The 20,227-nt window shown below is 37.6% G+C and overlaps 3 protein-coding genes across 4 annotated transcripts in view; 1 reads left to right on the top strand and 2 right to left on the bottom strand.

The window, feature by feature from the left end:
* The window catches only part of LOC144665582 (uncharacterized), a 25,991-nt gene extending 16,821 nt beyond the window's left edge, over window positions 1-9,170 (bottom strand). The window contains exons 1-3 of the mRNA XM_078526838.1: window positions 8,840-9,170; window positions 5,152-5,208; window positions 4,632-4,676 (exon numbers count right to left, since the gene is read on the bottom strand). Coding sequence (XP_078382964.1) covers window positions 4,632-4,676; window positions 5,152-5,208; window positions 8,840-8,936 — 199 coding nt within the window. The 5' untranslated portion in view covers window positions 8,937-9,170. The remainder of the gene's footprint in view (window positions 1-4,631; window positions 4,677-5,151; window positions 5,209-8,839) is intronic.
* The window catches only part of LOC144665581 (uncharacterized), a 21,774-nt gene extending 2,026 nt beyond the window's left edge, over window positions 1-19,748 (top strand). The window contains exons 4-20 of the mRNA XM_078526837.1: window positions 431-541; window positions 1,549-1,659; window positions 1,959-2,069; window positions 2,308-2,427; window positions 2,975-3,127; window positions 3,731-3,826; window positions 3,992-4,108; window positions 11,013-11,129; window positions 12,088-12,204; window positions 12,613-12,750; window positions 13,266-13,391; window positions 13,832-13,957; window positions 15,026-15,148; window positions 16,026-16,130; window positions 16,689-16,790; window positions 16,883-17,156; window positions 19,124-19,748. Coding sequence (XP_078382963.1) covers window positions 431-541; window positions 1,549-1,659; window positions 1,959-2,069; window positions 2,308-2,427; window positions 2,975-3,127; window positions 3,731-3,826; window positions 3,992-4,108; window positions 11,013-11,129; window positions 12,088-12,204; window positions 12,613-12,750; window positions 13,266-13,391; window positions 13,832-13,957; window positions 15,026-15,148; window positions 16,026-16,130; window positions 16,689-16,790; window positions 16,883-16,893 — 1,784 coding nt within the window. The 3' untranslated portion in view covers window positions 16,894-17,156; window positions 19,124-19,748. The remainder of the gene's footprint in view (window positions 1-430; window positions 542-1,548; window positions 1,660-1,958; window positions 2,070-2,307; window positions 2,428-2,974; window positions 3,128-3,730; window positions 3,827-3,991; window positions 4,109-11,012; window positions 11,130-12,087; window positions 12,205-12,612; window positions 12,751-13,265; window positions 13,392-13,831; window positions 13,958-15,025; window positions 15,149-16,025; window positions 16,131-16,688; window positions 16,791-16,882; window positions 17,157-19,123) is intronic.
* Window positions 19,732-20,227, bottom strand: part of LOC144665586 (uncharacterized) — a 17,699-nt gene continuing 17,203 nt past the window's right edge. The window contains exon 20 of one of the 2 annotated variants that reach the window (XM_078526843.1): window positions 19,732-20,086. The gene's annotated coding sequence lies outside the window, so the exon portion shown is untranslated. The remainder of the gene's footprint in view (window positions 20,087-20,227) is intronic. The other variant, XM_078526842.1, reaches the window with a different exon arrangement.

Below are 20,227 nucleotides of genomic sequence, written 5' to 3'. Positions count from 1 at the left end.
GGCGGCGAATGACGTCGATTCACTTCTTCAACCGAGAAATAGTTTGACCAAAGTTCAAAAATTGCTGACAATAAAGTTTCGGAAAACACAAAATGACTAACGAAAATTGGGAAGGGACTATTCCACGATTTAGTAGGATGACCAGCCGGAATTAGCACAAGTTTAATTTTGAAACAGGTTGAAATTACTTCCTTTTCCAGAAAAAAAAACAATGTATAATAAAACAATTATTAGATTCGGTTTATGTGATATCTGAAATAATCAAGGACTCGGTAAGTGTTATCAGCCGAAGCCGAAGGCTTCGGCTGATAACACTTACCTCGGCCTTGATTATTCTGGATTTCACAAAAACCTCATCCAATAATTGTTTATTAGCTCCGCGTTTTCAGTAGATCCTCTTTGTCCTATGTGCTAATCTGTTTAATTTTAGAAAAGAACGCCTGCAGACCAAACCCGTGCAAGAATGATGGGGAATGTGTGGAGACTGAGAACCATTACAAGTGTTATTGTAGACCTGGATTTATTGGCAAAGACTGCCAGGGTCAGTGGTAATATTAACTAGAGTGCATGATAGCGTTAAAAAAATACGATTCAACTGCCTGCATATAATCATATAAAAGGTTTCTTCCATTCACGCAGTATTGCCGTTCAAAGTCGTTAAAGGTCTCATTTCACCATGAGACATTTAGCTACAGGTTTTTTACTTTAACGGCAAACCGCAAACGGCAGTTTAAGGTTAGTTGTTTGGCGTTTGAGGTATCATGAACTCTACTGGTTTAGCTAGACGTCTTCAACCCCGAGCAATTAGCGTAGAAAACAAGTTAACTAAAAGGAAAGATGACTTGGCAAATTCTAAAATTCAAAATTACCAGTGATCCGGTCTAAGACCGCTTTCTTTATCGACGGTTGTTGAAGACGGCACGAAGAAAAGCACACAAACTGGTCGTCGAGATTCACGGCAAAATCAATTTTTTTTTTTCTTTCACGATAAATACAATTCTCTCAAAAACTTCTCTGTTTCGTTACGGTATCTGTGAAAAAAGTAGCTTACCTTAACGCTCACATCGTTCTTGAAATTTGACTGGTTCGCCTTCAAAACATTCGTCTGTTCTCTGGATGTTTTCTGAGAAATATACGGTGAGATTCGGAGAATTTAGTTGCGAGCTTTCCGCCGCCATATTGGATTTGCGACATATACAAGTGCTTGTTTTTCAAAAGAAGACAAATGCTCAATTTGCACTCTTTCAACTTGAATTTGTTCTCTGTGTCTAGACAAATAACTAATTCAGATATCTATAGCGTCAATACGTCAATAAAAGAAAAGAAACCTTGAGGGAAATCACCAACGTGAAAAGCTACCTCTTGCTGTCGAAAACGTGCGTTGAAAACTTCAAACGTGATCTCGGGGCCTGATCACGTGATTCCTAGACGTTTGCGGTTTGACGTTTATAGCCGAAAACCTGAAGCTAAATGTTTCTATAGTGTCCATGAGCCGTGAGCGCTCATTGTTTTTTCTTTACCTTATCTTGTTTCTGTCTTTAACTACAGACCTGGATTACTGTGACCCAAACCCCTGTCAGCATGGCGGTACATGCCAGCAGAGACATGGCTTCCACGAATGCATTTGCAGGGAAGAATTCAAAGGAAAAGTGTGTGAAAGTGAGAAATTTCCCATCCAAACGTTTAACATCGCATAGCAGAAGATGATTTTTAAAAGAAAGCAGCTTAATATTTACCGTGTTATTTCCCTTTCAGCGAAATACTGTGCATTTTATACAATACAATACAATTTTTATTTTCACCTCCCCATGGGGGCTTCTCAGAGACAATGACAAAAAAAATATGTAAAAAACTTGTCAATAAGTGTAGTAAATCTGTTAAATTCAGCCATCCCAGTCTATGGTTGAAGTTCTATTTTGTTTTCGTGTTAATTCTTTTTACAATCGTATTATACTCAGAAAGAAGAACATGTTTCTCGAATCCCTGTAAAAATGGCGGGAAGTGTGTCGAGGACGACTCACGGTATCCCTGTGTCTGTCCACGAGGATACAGCCCTCCATACTGTAGAGGTAAGATCCCATAACTGAAAAGAAGTCATTTTTTGCCGTTCGCATTACAAAAAGGCAAAGGACAGCTTTGTGCAACCTGATTTGACATGACATTTATAAAAGTTAAAATTTCATGGATTTGAGAGTATTTTTTATCTGTGTATTTTGTCTTACTGCGTCTGAGTATTTCGTTGATTTTTTGAGAGTTTCGCGTATTCGTACACGTTGTGTTTAGCTGCTTGATTTTCTCTCTTTTCAGTTCATGTATGCGACTCCAACCCTTGTCTAAATGGCGGCAAATGTGTTCCGAGGAAAGCAGGATATTACTGGGCTTATCAATGCATTTGCTCATTTCTTTATAAAGGAGAGAATTGTGACAGTAAGTTTTATTATATATTCGTGATAAGACAAATGATGACATTCTGATCTGGTTATTCTCCCTCCCTCATTACTCGAAAAATGGCCACACTCCAGACAATCGTGTTTTGTGACAAACCAGTCACAGCCTGTCTCAGCTTGGAAAAGCTTTCTTAGGTCAGTAATACACTGAAAGCAGCTGACTAGCTGATAAGATGTTAGCAATTTAGAGTTCAAGTAAGAAATGTCACCATTGCATCACCCTGCATTTACGATATGACGAGCCACTAACACCTGGTAGGCCCTTTTGCTGGATCACTTCAGTTCCTTTTACTTTATTCATTTAAGCATTCTGCGTTATTACGGTTTTACAAAGCGACTATAAGTTGTCGTAAACAACAATTTTAAGTAATAGGCAGCTTTCAGTGGTGAAATACTCGGCCCTATAATGTAGTGGACTAGCTGTCTCGCGTTCAGCGAGATCACATCGAGAAATGTCGCCTGTTACAAATTTTACCTATTGCCTTGTACCTTACTTGGTTTAATCTATATATATTCTGCTTCATTAGTTCCTAATCCTTGTGTAACAAATCCATGCTTACATGGCGGAACCTGTATCGACACTTTTAGCAAGTACACGGGCTTTCCAAAGGACTGGGACATGGGTTATCTGCATTATTATTGTGTGTGTCCACCCGAATATTCAGGACAAAAATGTGAAGGTGGGTTATTGCAAGTTGACAAGTATTTTCCATCGAATCTTCCAACTTCTCATACTCGTATAATTTGAAAAAGTGAAATTTGAAAAAGCGAGTAATGATGTTCCATTAAATGAATGTCATTTTTAGGCGATGACATATCGCCTATAGTCGGAGCACGATGGGCAATATTACGCTTATGCAACCTCGTTCCGGTGCACTGAACCAGGGAGCACTGGGTGTCTTTCCTTCAGCTACCCAACTTGAGTTGTGGCAAGTGAGAATATTAGTGAATGCCTTCACTACCATTCGGTCTAATCATGAAGGCTTTCTTTTTATTCGACATCGTCTCTTGAAACATCTAAGGCTGAAAAACCATCGTATTTCTTGCGAACGCGCGAGGTCTTCGGCGGGCGTGTGAGGCTTGCGACGATCCACTGTTTTGCAGTCTGGAAATATCTCTAGTCATGGTTTCTCTAGCCATCTAGCAAGTGAACTTACTTTGAACCATTGCAGCAGCTATAACTGTCGTGCACGTTTTTTACACTTTTGTATAAAGTACATTTTGCTAAAAAAATCGTCTATTATTTTTTTCTCTCGATGCCGGATAATTATCCCACCAAACAGAAAATTTGTGTCAAAAGTGCGATTTGAATGCAGCTTGTAGATCTGGACGATGCGTTTGTAATGAAGGATTCAGAGGAGATGGCTTCAAATGCACTGGTAAGCAGATTGTATTCATTTAGTTCTCCTTATAAATGTGTATTTAAGTAAATATTGTAAAATACATTGGGAGCTAACAGATATATTTTTTGGAAATATGGGTAGAAAAGATACAATAATTATTACTTATCGCTTTAACTGTTCTCGTGTGTTATTGACTTGCAGCCATCACGAATCCATGCATTCCGAATCCATGTCGAAACAATGGCACTTGCAGTAAAGGGCCTGATGAAAGCTTCGATTGCACGTGTCCAGAAGGGTATTTTCCGCCGCTTTGTACAAGTAAGTAGATAATCCGGGTTTTTTTAATAAATACCACTGGCCTGCGATTGATTAAGAACCATTTATTATATCAAAACTCCATAGAAACATAATTTGCAAAAGTTCTTCCTTCCTGGTATCTGTGGAGCTATAGCAACGCGACAGAAGTGAAAGAGCAGTGGAAGTACTCACCGACTGTTTATTTCAGTTCGTTCTCCCAAGCATCCACTTATTTTGACCTGTTTTTTTGTGAATTGGGTTAACTTTGCTACTCGATAAACAGGTGTTAAACTTACTATCGACAAACATAAATCTTTAAAGCCGGGATTGTATAATTGTGAAGAAATCGTATTTGTTATTGAAAATGCATTTTTAAAAATGTCTATGCGAGGTTGACGAAGAGGACCACGTAAGTGATCAACTTAAAATATTTTTAACTAATTCTTGTGGCACTCTTAAAACCGGCTGCAATGGGTCGTAGTCGCGACAAAAGAACTGCAGGCTACAATAGAAAATTATCAAATAATAATGAGATATCATTTACCTTCAAATTCCATTCGGTCATCGTCATCCATTTCTTCAAGCCAGTCTGTGACAAAGATAATAGCTGTGGTTATACAAGACCATTTTACCAACGGAAATACAGGGTTTCCCTGGGAAAGTCATGGTTTTCACATGCCATGTAGCCGATTTGAAAAATTATCTGGTTGAATCACTACGAACACTGGGGAATTTACGATTACCTATAATAAGGATGGTGTAACCACGGCTTATGTTTATAATAAATAGCTAGGTACATGTGTTGGCTGTGGCAGCACATTCGGCGATTAGTTTTGTTTTTTAATTATTGTTGTTGTTTCATTTTTGTCTGTTTTGTGAAGCGTGATGCAATTTGGATCGAAAAAGGCATAACATAAATAGTTAAAATATAAGAAAGTTTTTTTTATGATATAAACACAATGAAGAAAGAGGGTGAACACATTAGAATGCAACAAAAATAGTACTAAAATCTAGTGAGAACGCAGTAAAAAGAAAAGACGCATGTTATGACTATTTTTCATTACCATTAAGTTGCTTTTGGCTTGATTCCATATTGCCATCGTTGGAGAGAGAACCGATTTCTGAAAGGAGAGAAAGTCAAAACAAGACAGATCAGTACTGAATGAACGAGCCATTCATTTCTCTGGTCAGTTGTTTTCTGTATTAAGCGGCATTTGGGGGCTCCTGGGACCATTCAGTTTGAATGGGGTTGAGTCAGGGAGGGATTTGATTATGTATGTTGAATCTCCCCTCTCTTTATCAGAACGTTTTTCCCTTTCACCCCACAAAATCCAAAATTTCTAATACGAAACCTTCTCCCACCCCCAAACTCCTCCGCTAAAAGATGACAACTACTTCTCGTTTTGGTTCTTTCTTTACCTTATTTATTTTAACTATGCACTTTGTCACATCCCTTTTTACTTGAAACAGTTTTTTTGGAAAAAGTCAACACCCCACCGGTTATTTCAATGGTCCGTCCCTACGTCACGTCAACTTGTGTTGGAAATATGAGTGACGAGTATAGTCAAACAGCACATAGCACGAATTTGCCGTTTTGGTGGATAAGATTCTTGTTAAATGTCAGGAATGTCGTCTAAATTGAGATGTATATGCGTAAAAGGGTATTCTTATATTTAAAAACTGAGAAGTGGAAGGAAACGCTTCAGTGGAAATGAAAACAACATACAGCGACAATTCTCTTCCCTCGCATTAATTAACAGCGGCACAATTGCAAGGTGAGCATGTCTTGTTTGTTGCTTTTTTTTTATTTCTTTATTAAAACTGTTCCTTTCCGTTAAAAATTGAGATATTGTAGTTTTGTTGCAAAAAATTAAACTCATTGAAACTGATAACGGCGAAGCATAAAACCAAATTTAATCAGTCGTTTTAACAATTAAGTTCGACATTACCCGGCTGATTGCAGAACGGAAATTATGGCGGAAACATGTCAAAAATGCCTGTATATTTTTCGTGCTAGCGCACTCACTTTTTACGGGCCAAACTAACGCTTTGGATATGAAAAGAAGGACGAATAGGGCTTTCCAAAGAACCCATTACCGATAGAAGCGTATACCCTTGGTGTTCTAACCCTCTGAAGTTAGGTCAAATTCGGTATGTAAATTAAATTGCGATCGATAGAATTTTTAACGCGGTGAAAATGTGTCAACAATTACATATTTCAGGAAGATTTTCTGTTTAAAAGGAAGACCTAGGAATGATTAAATACTCATGCAAAATGAACTCAAGGCAAGTTTCTGAAGTTGAGAACGAGCGCATATAAATTGCTGTCAATTAATTAGTTTTCCTCGGCGTTCAGACAGCATAAGCTCGAATTACAAACTTTCCTCGTTTTCTCAAAAAATAAAACTCGCTGGAAGTTTTACATAATATTTTCAAAAATAGTTCACCCAAAGGGTCTTTTTGGCGTAATAAAAAAAATTCGATTTTAACCTTTTTGTCCCGAAATTCTAAAAAGATAGAGAATTCCGCTCTTAAGGGGGCACTTAACGTAAATTTGAGTGAAATTTATAGTAATTAATAAAAGCAATAAAAGGAAGAAAATTATTTTTGGAACACCGACAGACAGTTGACCCCCACGTACGAGCACTCCAGGTTGTCAGGGGACGACTTTCTGGTGTCCGTCTACTAATTTTAAACTTTAAATTCTAACTACAAATTGGAGTCACTGTGACGTCAAAATTCGTTGCCATGGCAACTACAAAAGTGGTCAAAGATACCGTATTTTTGACCATTTGAGGCTAATAACTCTAAAACTAGACGGTAAAAGTGTTTGTTTTTCATATATTTTTGTCTAAAGGACAAAAGAAACAATTTGACAATTTTTTAAAAAATTCTGTCAAAAATGTTCAGAGCCACCTTAAATTTATGCAAAAATAACATAGCTCCGAATCCGTTTGACAGATTTCTTTCAAAATTTGCAAATATGTTTATTTTATCAGTTGGATTATGCAAAAATAACATAGCTCCGAATCCGTTTGACAGATTTCTTTCAAAATTTGCAAATATGTTTATTTTATCAGTTGGATAAAAATGTGTAAAAAAAAAAGAACTTTCACCGAGTAGTTTTTGAGTTATTAGCCTCAAAAGGTCCAAAATAGTGTATCTTTAACCTTATATGACGTTGCCATGGAAACATATTTTGACGTCACTATGACCTTAAATTGTTCATTGGTAAACGTTGTTTACGTTTGAGCTTAAAGATTTTCCTTAACATTATTGGTATAGCTGTGATATGTGAATAGCTGTGAATACCAAAGACGGGCATGTCTTATTCTGACCAAACCCTTACGAGCCACCTTAAGAAAAACTATCTCCTCCGAATAATCTCCAAAAATCACTCAAATATTAACACCACACCTCTAAACACAGATTTATGGGACGAGCATAGGGTTTTTGCATTGCTTAAAAACGAACGAGATATTTCCCAAAAACTCATGAAAAGCGGCAGAAAAAAGTATCCTAAACATCGACCAAAACAAGGCCACAAGTCATTTTTTTTTTCTTTTATTTTTATAAACCCGCGAGTGGTGCCATGTTGTCAAGTGGTGAGAGTCACGTCCTTCTTTCGCAGGAACTTATTTTATTTAAAATCAAGCGCATTTTTTCTGCACTATTTTATGAAGACCATAGTGATTATAATAAAAGGCACCAAGACAATCAAAGAGCTTTTAAAATTTGATGCCTGGCGGCTTAATTTGATGCCTGGCGGCGTTTACATTACAAGAAAAACATACTGCCTCGTTACTATTCATTCCCATCTATAATTTGCTTCGCCTTTGTAAAAGTTATTCTCATGCATACAATCAATCAATATTTATTAAAGCATGATTATTAAAGTTTTAAACTGCGTTTAAATAAATGTGCGATGTGCCACAGTGACAGCAGTTGTATTTGACATATAAATCAAGTTTTCACCACTGATTATGAATACAGCGGGATAAACCGAGCTATGTCCGTTTAGTGACTGTGAAACCCAATATAAAGCCCGCCCATAGCAGCAAATCAATTATCATTTACATGGAAACATGCATTTCGTTTAGCAGGAACGTTAAAATTTTAACGGTTAATTCTAAAGATCTGATCAGGACCGTCTTTAAAATTCTTAAATCGCTTGCTGTCAATAATAGTCCAATTCCTTGTACAGTTGTATTATGAACAGACAGACGACTAAAGTTATTTTTATCGTCAATGCATATACTTTGAATATTATAAACAGACAGACGAGCTGAAGTTATTTTTATTTTCAATGCACATAGCTTGAATATAGGGCCGATATATGTTTTTTTCCGTTGTAATTCCATCTCCTCTGGTAAAGACCCTGGCCCCCTTTTACGTAGCGCATGTGTTTGAACTCTAGGATGAAAAATACGAAACATATTCACATCCCTGGCAGGCTCTGCTGACTGTCGAGAGGATCAGGAACTGTTGATCTTCACGCACGAGCGATTGAATTGTAACATTAGTGTCAGTTGCGTATTTTTCAAATCTGAGCAGTATGTATGTATAATATCGGTTACGATGGCGCTGTCAACTTTAATAAGAAGCAAAGAAGCTCAAAGGTTACGCCATTGCGAACCGTTTATTTACGTAACCGTGAGTCACATCAGAGGAACAGTCTAGGAATTCAAGCCAGTTATTTCCATTTACACAATATCACAAACAAATCTTACTGCAAAGGTTTTGAAAACATACCTGAATATAATTCGTCGATTTCATCTGCAATATTGCCCGGTCTTGCCAGGCATGAGCCCAGGAGCAGCAAAGTAACTAGAAAGCTCACTTGATGCATTTTAACGGAACGAAGCTCACAAAGTTGTCTCGACAACTGGCTCTGCTTTCAAAAATTTCAGTTTATAACGCGGCACCCTCTCAATAGGATACCTCGGTTCGTTAACGACAATTAGTGACCAGCTCGCTCATTGGACCGTGAGGCTGACGGTTTTTTTCGGCTCAACTGTTTATGTTTTTCAAATTTATCCGCTTGCTGCCTGACGCCAATGAAAGCATGCAAGAAAGCAATTGTCTTAGAAACGCAAACATGCTAGCCCTTCAACATATCTTATAATTGTTTATTTTGGTATGCCTTTCAGTCTCTATACGAGAAAACACACATGTCAAGAAACTCTCGAGAGTGTTTTTAGTAAATCAGCGACGCAGAAAATCGGGAAAATCAAAATACCTGAATTAAAAAGGTCAAATACCTAAAAGTACTTAGCGGTTACCACAGAGAGGAGCACAGTTGGCCATAAGTCAATGGGCATAAATATTAATGGCAAAACCAATCGAACGAGATTGATTGTTCGACTGATCGAATTTAATCGAAACCAATCGAATCCAAGCGACTGATTGATTGATTAACTTAGCTCCAGGTCGTATGATTTTTTCACTATATATACGAATTTAACAAATTGAAAGTCTAGTAATCATTCGCAATTACTTTAAATTTTTAGCTTGATTATTTTTTACAGACTGTACTCAATATTCTTTCCAATTCATTAATCATCAATCAATATACCTTAAAATTTTAACAGAAAAAGACGACACTTGTAAGCTTGAAAACATGTTTCGACAGAACCAACTGTTATCGTCAGTTACATCGTCAGTGTAAGAGTGAGTTGGAATATTTAGTTAATATAAGTAGCCTGTTGCTACTAATATTCAAATTTGAATTAAATTTGACTTTATCAAGACTTTACTGATCCGTGACCAATTTTAACTTTCCGAACGTAATGGTTCATAGCCGTTTTCAAGGCAATTAACTGTATAAATTACCAAGCACAGAAGCACTACAATCAGGAATGGTCCACCGCTGCGGTGAGGGATCAGAAGTACAAAACCAGCTTAACATGATAAATAAAATTATTAAGACTCTTTCAGAAATGGAAGGCTGATAAGACAGCTGAAAACTTCAGACTTCTAGGCAAACTAGGCAAATGGAAATGGTTGCAATAGTTATTTGAAATACGAGGTGCAAACATGAAGGGCTGATAAACTGAAACGAAGACGGTTACAAGTTAAGGTTTAACTGCATGTCAATATAAATAGAACAAATATGAAAGATTAAGTTTCGAGAGCATAAGGTTCAAGTGCATATGCCTCTCTAGCTTTACGAATGCTGTCTCCGTGTGACTTCACAAGTTCCATAGGAATAATTTCAACGTCGTTTATTAAACGTCCGGTGATAGCATTAAAGTGGTCTGCAACGGTAGTTGGTTGATCGAGTTGTGTTTAGGGCTTTCTTAACTGCGCGCCTGCGGTTTTACCGATGTATTGAGTATTGCATTTAACCAAATGTAATCATGGCGTCAGTGGAAGTGCATCTTTGTCCATTCGCCTGTGTTACTGGTTTACAGAAGTCGAAGGTATGTTTTACTTCACCTGAATTCAATATAACTGGAGCATGGAGTATGATATGAGTGATTAATTGTTGTACTCCCAGCTGACGCTCAGCTGCATTCTCATGACATAAACAATTTTGAATGGAAATCCCAGAGAAGGACAAGACTCCTTCACTCTTTACCGAGAACTAAGCTTCAACAAGTAACTATGGCCACTTATAACAAAGATCGTCATGCTTCCTTTAATTTTTGCTTGCTTGCATGAGCATAAGGGATGTTAATTATAGTTTTTCTTTTCAGTTCTTTTTTCTCCTTTTCTCTTCTCTTGTCTTCTCTTCTTTGTCTTCTCTTTTCTTCTCTTTCTTTTTTCTCTTTTGCCGTTTTCCTTCTTTTCTTCTCCTCCTTTTTTCCTTTCTCTTCTCACGTTTTTTCTGCTTTACCTTTTCTCTTCTCTTTTACCTCTATCTTCTACCATTAAAACTCCTTTATCTCATTTTAAAGATTTCTTTTTTTCTCTTTTTACGCAGCTGTAGATGTCTGTTTCCCTAATCCCTGTAAGAATCATGGCATTTGCGTAAAGGATGGTACTGATGCTTACCACTGCATGTGCCCAGCGGATTTCTTACCTCCTGACTGTGCAAATAGTAAGTAAACAATAAGATGTTGGTTGCTGAATTTATGTCTCTTTTTTACAGAAAGGTTATTTATAGTCCCGGCCTGGCCTAGCCTATAGCTAAGAACGACTGCGTGGGAGGCTAGACCTGTCCAAGTGAAAATTATGAATGGATACGAATGGATAATTATAAGCTAATTGATAACTAATGGTATATATAGGGCAATCGATGACCAATCGATAGTCACAAGTAAAACTCTCTTACATTGATTGGTATCGATCATGTTGAAAGTCATAAAGTTTTCCTTCATCGATTGGTCATCGATTTCCAATATCAATCGATTAATTGGCGTCAATTGGTCTCGATTATAACCAATTATAAATTTTATCGATTCGCCAGGCCGGATTATAATCACGTGATAAATACTCTGGAAGTAAATCAAAACCCAAGAGTCACTAGCTTTTGAGCCGGCTCGATAACACTCACATAATGTGACGTCATACTTTACAGGCATTAGAAAACCTGTCGGTCTGTAACTTACGGTACGTAATAGCTGACAAGATTGGGGGGTACGGAAGGGGATTTGAGTTTTTGTTATGACATTATGGCATAATAAAAACATCAAAAAATCCAAGATAGTGATTTTCCGAATTTATCACGACATTAATGCGCTATTTGAAGATACATTTGCCACTTGACCACATTGGAAAAAAGAAAATAGAGGACTTACTGCCCGCCTCACCCAGTCCTACGGTCTTTATAAAAGCCTTTAAAGGGTACTTAATTTTTTATATGTATTAAGCACATGAAATTAATCTTAAATGTTAACTTCTAAAAAAGCCTGTTAAAAGTCAGGATTGAACGGCATTCATTCCAAAATTCTAAGCGGCGCTGGTTCTCTTCCACTGAACAATGCAGTTTTGCCGGGAAAAGAAACACTTGTTACATTTTAATAATGATAGTTATTCCTTGCATTCTTACCAATTAGGGACAGTGAATCCTTGCGTGCCTAACCCCTGTCACAACGGTGCCACATGTCAGCCGTCACAGGACAAAAACAGTTTTACTTGCAACTGCAAAGGCAGTTTTAAACCTCCTCTTTGCAGTAAGTAAATCAATATTTACTCTTAATAAATTAATTGTAATACTGTACATAACGGCTTCTGATTTGTGGGATGGACTCCGGTATGACTACAATGGATACTTTAAAATAAGGTCAGATCTAGAGAGAGAAAGTATGCGTGTTCAGACGCGTTAGAGTGGGTGGGGCCCGGCCTTATATTAGCTCTAAGCGTAGAATACTATTTAATATTTTATTCACGTTACGTTTTTTTCTTTTTCTAGGGCCAATATATTAATATTGTAAGAGAAAAATACATGTTGATAACTCAGACTTTTGGAATGACTCATTTTAAGAATCAAAAAAGACAAAAAACACGATTTCCAGAGTGAAAAACGAGCAAAAGTTAGCTTGATAATTATCTTAACTTACAATGTTTTTCTTTCTGCGTAGCATGTGGCTGTCCTAAAGGTGATCCTCACTGGGTTCCGCCCATTCTTTCACAACAGTGCAAGGAAAACGGAGCCTGCTACTGCCCTAGTTACAATGGAAAGATTTATACAATGACAGAAAAAGGTTGCCAGGAAGCAAGTAAGAATGCATTAGTATGATATTTGCTATGTAATTCAGCCCAGATATCAAGATTGTAATAGGACTCAACGGAGTGCGGGTAACTACATTTTCTCTGAAAGGCCTGTCATAAAAAGCCTTTATTTAGCGCAGTATTCGCAATTCATATGTTAAATGCGTTAATCAATTTAACTGAAGGGTCATATTGGATTTAAGCTTTCAAAAGCACCTCTAACAGTCGCTGTCAGTCCATTTATGATCTCACCCAGTACCCACCTAGCCCTACATGGTTAACGGCTGTTTTACAGTGAATTAAACTGTGGTCTTAACTAGCCAGTTAGCCAGAGCTACTTTAATTTATTACTTACACCCTACCCTTTAAGAAGTTGGAAAAGAATCTTTCGCCATAACATATTAGTTCAGAGGTTATTTCTGCATGTGCATAATTAAGAATACCCTACATGGTTTTAAGTATAACGGAAAAGAAAATTAAAAACATGACTTCGTCCTTGTCGTGGTACCTTTACTCTCCCCAGGACAGAATCCGTGTGATAGCAACCCATGTCAAAATGGTGGCAAATGCTTCCCCCATCCCGATGGAATGTCTTTTTCCTGTCAGTGTCCCGAGCAATGTACAGGAGATCTCTGCCAAAGCTGTGATCGTAAGTGATTTTTGTTCTGAACACATCTGAATGATTCTCAATCGCTGTTTAAGTCAGTGTTGTGCTCAATTTGTTTGTAAAGTGCCTTCTCTGCATGCAGTTAAGTAGTAACCGTCGTACATTTGGGATATTAATTCCCCGGCTTATTTTTCTAAAACATATTTGTTGAAAGGGTACCTACATAAGTTAGTGAGCCAAAAATATAAAATCACAAATATATGAAAAGTTGATAGAGGGTGTGTTTTTATTAACTACATGTGGAATGTCCTGTTGTTTGTTTGTTCGTTTTTTTGTTTTGTTTTTTGCTTTGTTTTTTTTTTTGTTTTTTTTTTTTTTTTTCATTTGTTTACTTTTCCATTCCCATTTCTTTGACCTTTTTTGTATGTGATGCATTTCTTTATATGAATAAACACTTCATTTCTTTTTTCATAATCATTCAGCTAACAAGATCTGCACACCTGAATATTGTAAAAATGGCGGCACGTGTATAGTTGTGGGAACAAAGCCTTTCTGTAAGTGTCCTCCAAACTATCTGCCTCCTGACTGCAGCAACCATACAACAACAGGTACAAGGTTTTTGGTCAACTTGGTTGTTTTTGTTTTTTAAGTATCTTTTGCACATCGTAACGATTTGAATACAGTTTGGTTTTTTAGGCGCTCTTATTATCACTGTATTTTTATTGTATTATGTTCGAGTTTCAAGTTACGACAACGGAACCATTTTTAGCTATAAGTAAAATTATCCATTCCAGAAACTTTGAGCTCTGAGGCACCAAGTTGCCTCCCACCTTTAGAGAGACTGAGTACCACCTTATAGCATCAGGGATTATATGAGCAGCGCAATCTACATAAAATGGTCAAGATGTTGCCTCTCACTCGTTTCTAAGGAGACGATTTTCATTTCATCTCACGTTGCCTACCCAAAGTGATTCTAGACAACGTCAGTAGTGGGTAGTGGCAATAAGTCAAGACATGGCTGGCATGTCTTTCCACTTCAATTATATTTTCGAATTACTTTGTTGTCGTTCAAGCAAGCAAACTCGTTTTCGAATTTAGTTTTTCAGCTGCCTTTTTAGTCATTGCTTGTGTGATTCAATCAAGATGTAGTAAGAACAAACAACGGCTATGAGACGGGATGAGCATTTCCGACACTAAAATAAACAAGCTACTTTCTTCAAACGAACCGTAAAAGCTATTTATTTCTCGAAATATTTAATTCTATGCAGCTTGTGACGAATGTATCTCCCAGCTTCCCACTTCCGGTCATACGAGATATTCTTCAAGTGACCTTACATAGAATCGAGGCAAGTGTGTCTGTAGCCAAAAAGAACCTTAAACGGGAAGTATCGCTTTGTCCCAGCAAACAGAGCTTAGCCAAAGCAACACAAACTGGTACTTCGAATAAGTTGCATTTAGTTATGAAGGAACAAAGATGCATAAGAAATCGAAACGGGACAAATTGGACAATATGGCTAAATTGCGTGGTCTGTTATAACTTTAATATGTTTAATTTCTGATTTGTCCACCGATGTGGGCGGCAAGTTATAAAATATATATCAAAACTTCTGAGCCACTTGTATAAATCGATGTTATAAGAATTGTTTCCATGTCTGCTCTTTTGTGCAATTAATCAGGTACTGGCAAACGGAATGTCTGTCATCCCAACCCTTGCCAGAACGGAGGTACATGCAGAAAAACTGGGCCTGACACTCGGGAATGCAGCTGCTCCCAGCAGTATGCTGGAAAATACTGTGAGCGTAAGTAATATATAGGAAATAAAGATCGGATTTAATTGAAGCAATTATTCACAAAATTCATAATCAGGGCAAGCAATTGTTTACAAAAGAAAGAAAAAATAACATTATGAATCAGACCAACTGATTGGGGAAATATTAAAATCCAGGAAAAGTTCGTGTAACCTTAATTTCGCGGTTTTTGAAAATGGATTCAGAGGTCGAAACTCGAATAGTCAGTTAACGTTATTTTTTTCCAATTTGTCAGCTTTCATTTGCCGTTTGTCACATTGTAACACGCTCTTTCTTATTAAGTTGACCCTCTCGCTAAGTTTTCGTGATTTTCATGGTTTTTCGATACCAAGTGACTTACTAATATGATTCTTTAGCACAAATAAGTGCCCATGCGAGAAACGTGACCAGGAGAGGAAAAATAGCACCAAAAAACTGTTACATTTTTATTTCTATTAGCTTTTACTAAGTCACAACCGTGGTTAATGGACACGTTGACGACTGTATACAGTCTTACATTGTATACCCATTTTCCGATACTCGATTCCTCGAACCTTACAAGAACCAAAAGCTGCTCCCCTTGGAATTCCTGTACTATGTAAAGCACTGCACTCCCCCCCCCCCCCCCCCCCCACAGAAGGTAAGAGAAATGGAAATTCCGCTGCATTTGGTTACGGAAACTGACGGTATTTTATAATGTGTCTGAAGAAAGTGAGCCCATGCATGAGTCAGGGATTAATTATTTTTCGTCAAACTAAAGCTTTCGGGTTAAGAGGAATTTGTCGTGTCTCTTGGTATAACTTGAGAAAATAGTCTTGGTTAGATGGTAATTCTGCAGTTTATTCACGACATGGTTTCTTTTTTTTACTTTGACTTCTGCTCTTTCCAGGAGACAAATGCATGGATTGTGACGTTCACGCAATATGCTTCAATGGTCATTGCAAATGTAGAACGGGTTACAGGGGCAGTGGATTTAAAGGAGATTGTAAACCAGGTATTGTGTATGCGTGTCTACGCGCGCGAGTAGGGCATGTGATATGTGCGATTGTGTGTGATTCTTTTATTTGCTTTTCTGACTGACTGACTGACTGACTGACCGACCGACCGACCGACCGACCGACCGACCGACCGACCGACCGACCGACCGACCGACCGACCGACCGACCGACCGACCGACCGACCGACCGACCGACCGACTGACATATTTATTGACTGACTGGCTGGCTGGCTGACTGGCCGACTGACTGAATTGCCGAACTAATTTAATCAAAATGAGTATGTTAATGTCAGTTTCACGTTTTAATTTTGCGGACTTGCATTAACTAGGGTGGGCACTTTTTTGGTGGCTGCGGGAGAGGGGTGTCAGGAGAGACCTTTGTTGAATTTTTTATTTACCCTGGTGAGATTTTTATTGAATCCCTGGCGAGCATTAAACTTGCACCAGGTCTGAGATAAATTACAAAGACGTCAGAGTGTACGTGTTTGGAGATTGTAAACGATAGAAAATTTCCCTCTCCTATCGTTTACAAAACTGTTGTTTTCCCTTTTACAGAGTCTGTGTGTAACACATGTCCGCTGAATGCTGTTTGTGTGGATGGTGAATGCTCTTGTATCTCAGGATTCTACTTTATCGATAATACTTGTAAGATGATAGGTAAGTCTTGACATCTTGCATTTGACTCATGTGATATTTTAACCAAATAGACTTGCTTATGTTTGCTTAATTTACTTTTTTTTATATTTCAGTTGGAAACTAAAGCAACTTAACAACAGTGCCATCTTTAGAAGAGGACGCAAACGTCATAAGTGGCAATCGTCTTATTTTAAGTGGCCTACAAAAATTAAAGGAAATATGTTTGTGTACTCTGTGAAGTCCACGAAAAAATAGCAAACAACTGGTCAAATCCGCTAGCTATACGTCTCTACACTTCTACAGTCAAACTCCTCCTAAGTTAAGTCTGCGACTGGAACTAGTTTAAATTGAGGCCACTGAGTTCTGTATTGCTTTGAAAGCATTAAGGCGGGATTACAGTCAGATTTTCGTACAATTTGGGTACAATATACGATGTCAAATCAACCAAATATAATTCACTAGAACAAAATAAAGAGCACTGGCCCAGAACAATGACAACCTGAGGTTTCTGAAAATGCATCAGTTGTCCACCTGTCAATCATTCTCCTGGTAATAATTAACAGAGTACTTACAGTACTGCATATCACATACTCTGCTGCCCCAATTTCATAGGAGAATGCATAAAAGTAATTGAAAAACAAATTCCAGTTGTTACCTATAGTCAAAATGTGGATGAGTGATTTGGAATTCATAAAATGTCAATCATGTTGCATGGTAACCAGGAAACTTACAGTTTTGGTGTAATTTTTACCATTCATAATTAATATAGGTAGGCCAAAAATAAATCACTCATCCTGTAGATATAAATACAAGGAACATCTGCTGAAAAATGAAGTCAATAGCTCAAAACTCTTGCAAATATTAGCCGGGGCAGTTCCCCTCACGAAAAACTAGTTTTGAGAAATTGAAGTAAAAGTGTCCAATGTCAAAGTAAAATTTTTTATCAACATCATTAGAAGCACTGTAGTTTCTGATAAGATGCTGTCTTAAGAAGTAAATAAAAAAAATGTGATATGTGAGTCATTCACTGTCCATTTGCTGATTAGAAGGCGCCAGCCTATGTGGCCCCTTCCCCTTGAATACGGCTTCCTCGTCCTCACAGAGACCTTCTTTGTAGCTCGTCTTTTTCTTTTGAATAGCTCTGTGATCTTTTTTCAGCTTTCTTACTCTTTGATGTCTCTTTTCTGGCTGGCATACTAGTTTGTACTCCCCATTCCAGAAGTTCCATGCCCTGTGCTTGGCTTTTGTACCAGAGCAGAAATGCAATGTTGCAGAGAGCACTTCTCGCGCTTTCTTCCAAACACTTATGCTTAGGGCATGATCCAAACAAATTGATACATTCATTTGGGTTTTGAGTGTGTCCTGGCAGACACCTCTCAAAAGCTTTTCATCTGATAAGCAGTGGTACACTGCTTCAAGTGTTCTACAAAACAGGATCAAGTGGTGGCCCTTGTTACAATTGGTTTCCCAGTCCTTTTGTAGAGCACTGAATTTGAGGGACAATATTATGCCTCTCTTTATCTTATTTTTATCTCAATAGGAATATTTTAGCAATAAAATCTAGTGTAAAATTTCCAACTCAAACAATAATAAATTCAACCGACTGAAACTGTGAGTAGCTAAAACATCCCCTAATGGTTTTAATTGCTAACCTGAATATTCAATTTCCGCTGAATGCATGAACTCTTTGAATTAAATCTTCTAGACTGCCCATGTCCGGAGGAGGACGATTCAATGTCCTATATTTTTCGTTTTGATGAAGACTTTACAGGAAGGGGTTTATCTGAACAATCACTGTCGCTTCCGACATCACAATCAGCAACAAAGGTGATTTCAGTTGTCGATTTCGGCCGTTTTCTCTCCTCGTCTTTCCTCCATTTGGGTGTTCCAAGAAAACCTGAACGCTTTTTTCTCTTACTCCTTCTCACAACAGCCGATGGACCAACACGGTTTCCCTTAGACATAATGAAGACGATAACACGCTACGAACGACCACACAGACGAAGCAAAATGAAACAGGCACGGGAAATGTGCGCTGAGGCGCCAGGCCTCCTTTCCGAAGTGTGGCTTGGATTGGACTTTTGGATGACTTGGAATGGGGAGGATTCAACGAATTTTTATCGGCTAAATGCCGCCTAAAAGCTCTTGTTTTCAAATTGGTTGCCATGGCAACGGATCAACATTTAAGAGTGTGTTGTAAATAACTGCTTCTCTTCACCAGAAAAATTAAAGAAGAAAGAAAAAAACACCGGGGAAAGTACAACTATAGTTTTAAGAGTGTTTTGAGATTAAAATTAAAATTCTTACAAATTTCACCAAAATTGACAAAAATATGACTGTAATCCCGCCTTAAGTTGTTGTATTATACCTGGCATAACGATTAAATTTTTCAAGCTGACATCCTGTCAACAAAACATCAAAAATTTTAAAAAATCTTTAAAATAAGACGGAGGTTAGGAAAAACCAACACCTCCAAATTCCAATTCGATCAGGAATACACGCCCCCACTAGTTTATAGCTTTAATCCTCACCTAACTTATTCTATTTAGTTTGGATTTCTCAATAACTGTACTTTTGTCCAAGTAAGAAATATGCCGATAATACAAGGAAGATGTTTATAAAACACCTCAGTTGTAAAGAGATTATCAGTTCAAACGTAAGGTGGTTGTTTCCCCTTTGGGCAGCTACCATGTAAACTAGGCGAACATTACGGCATTGACAACGACGCTATACTCTATTTTAGGTATATCTTGCTTTCTCTTAGACCTGTTCACCTCGGACATAGAATTTGAAAATGAATTAATGCTTTCGTTATCTCAATAGAAGATCGAAGGAACCTAAACTTACTACCACTTTTATTTGTTTCCCCTTTTTCATCTTTTTTTTTTAACGACAAGAGGCTACTGCTACTTAAGGAAAATACTGCAAGCAATAAATTATACGACAGTGCTACAATGGCAGTAAATACATTTTTATTTTTCCATTTCCATGATGTTATTACGTGCCATGTGCATCTGCTTTATAACGCTCATACAATAATACATCTGAAAAAACAGTTACGAATTGTTGACGAGTTACGGAAAAATAGGCTACTATAATTATTTATATAGTGAAAGATGATAACATCAGTAATTGACACAAGCATACCCGGAAAGAAAAAACTCCGAGTGCTCCCTACGGGAGTATTAAACATACTGATCCGCGAATGTAAGAAAATTATGTTTATACTATATATGTTCTGTATGTGTACATCGTACTCTATGTTGACTTCAACTGTTCCTGAAGCAGCGATGTCCCGTTTTGTTTGAGCACAGACCCTAAAACAGGAAATAAATTTACAACGATGTTCAGTAACAAATTCGCAGTTCTACATACTTTTAAAACAATAAAAAAGCCTACAGCGCCTTGTGAGGCACTCTCATAGGGCACCGCAGGCATTAAGAAAACTTGGAAAATCA

This window comes from Oculina patagonica, chromosome 9 (assembly GCF_052425735.1).
Source record: "Oculina patagonica isolate OP01 chromosome 9, crgOcupat, whole genome shotgun sequence".
NCBI classification, from domain to species: Eukaryota; Metazoa; Cnidaria; class Anthozoa; order Scleractinia; family Oculinidae; genus Oculina; species Oculina patagonica.
Note: the sequence above shows the minus strand (reverse complement) of the source record. Positions and strands in the feature narration are given on the sequence as shown.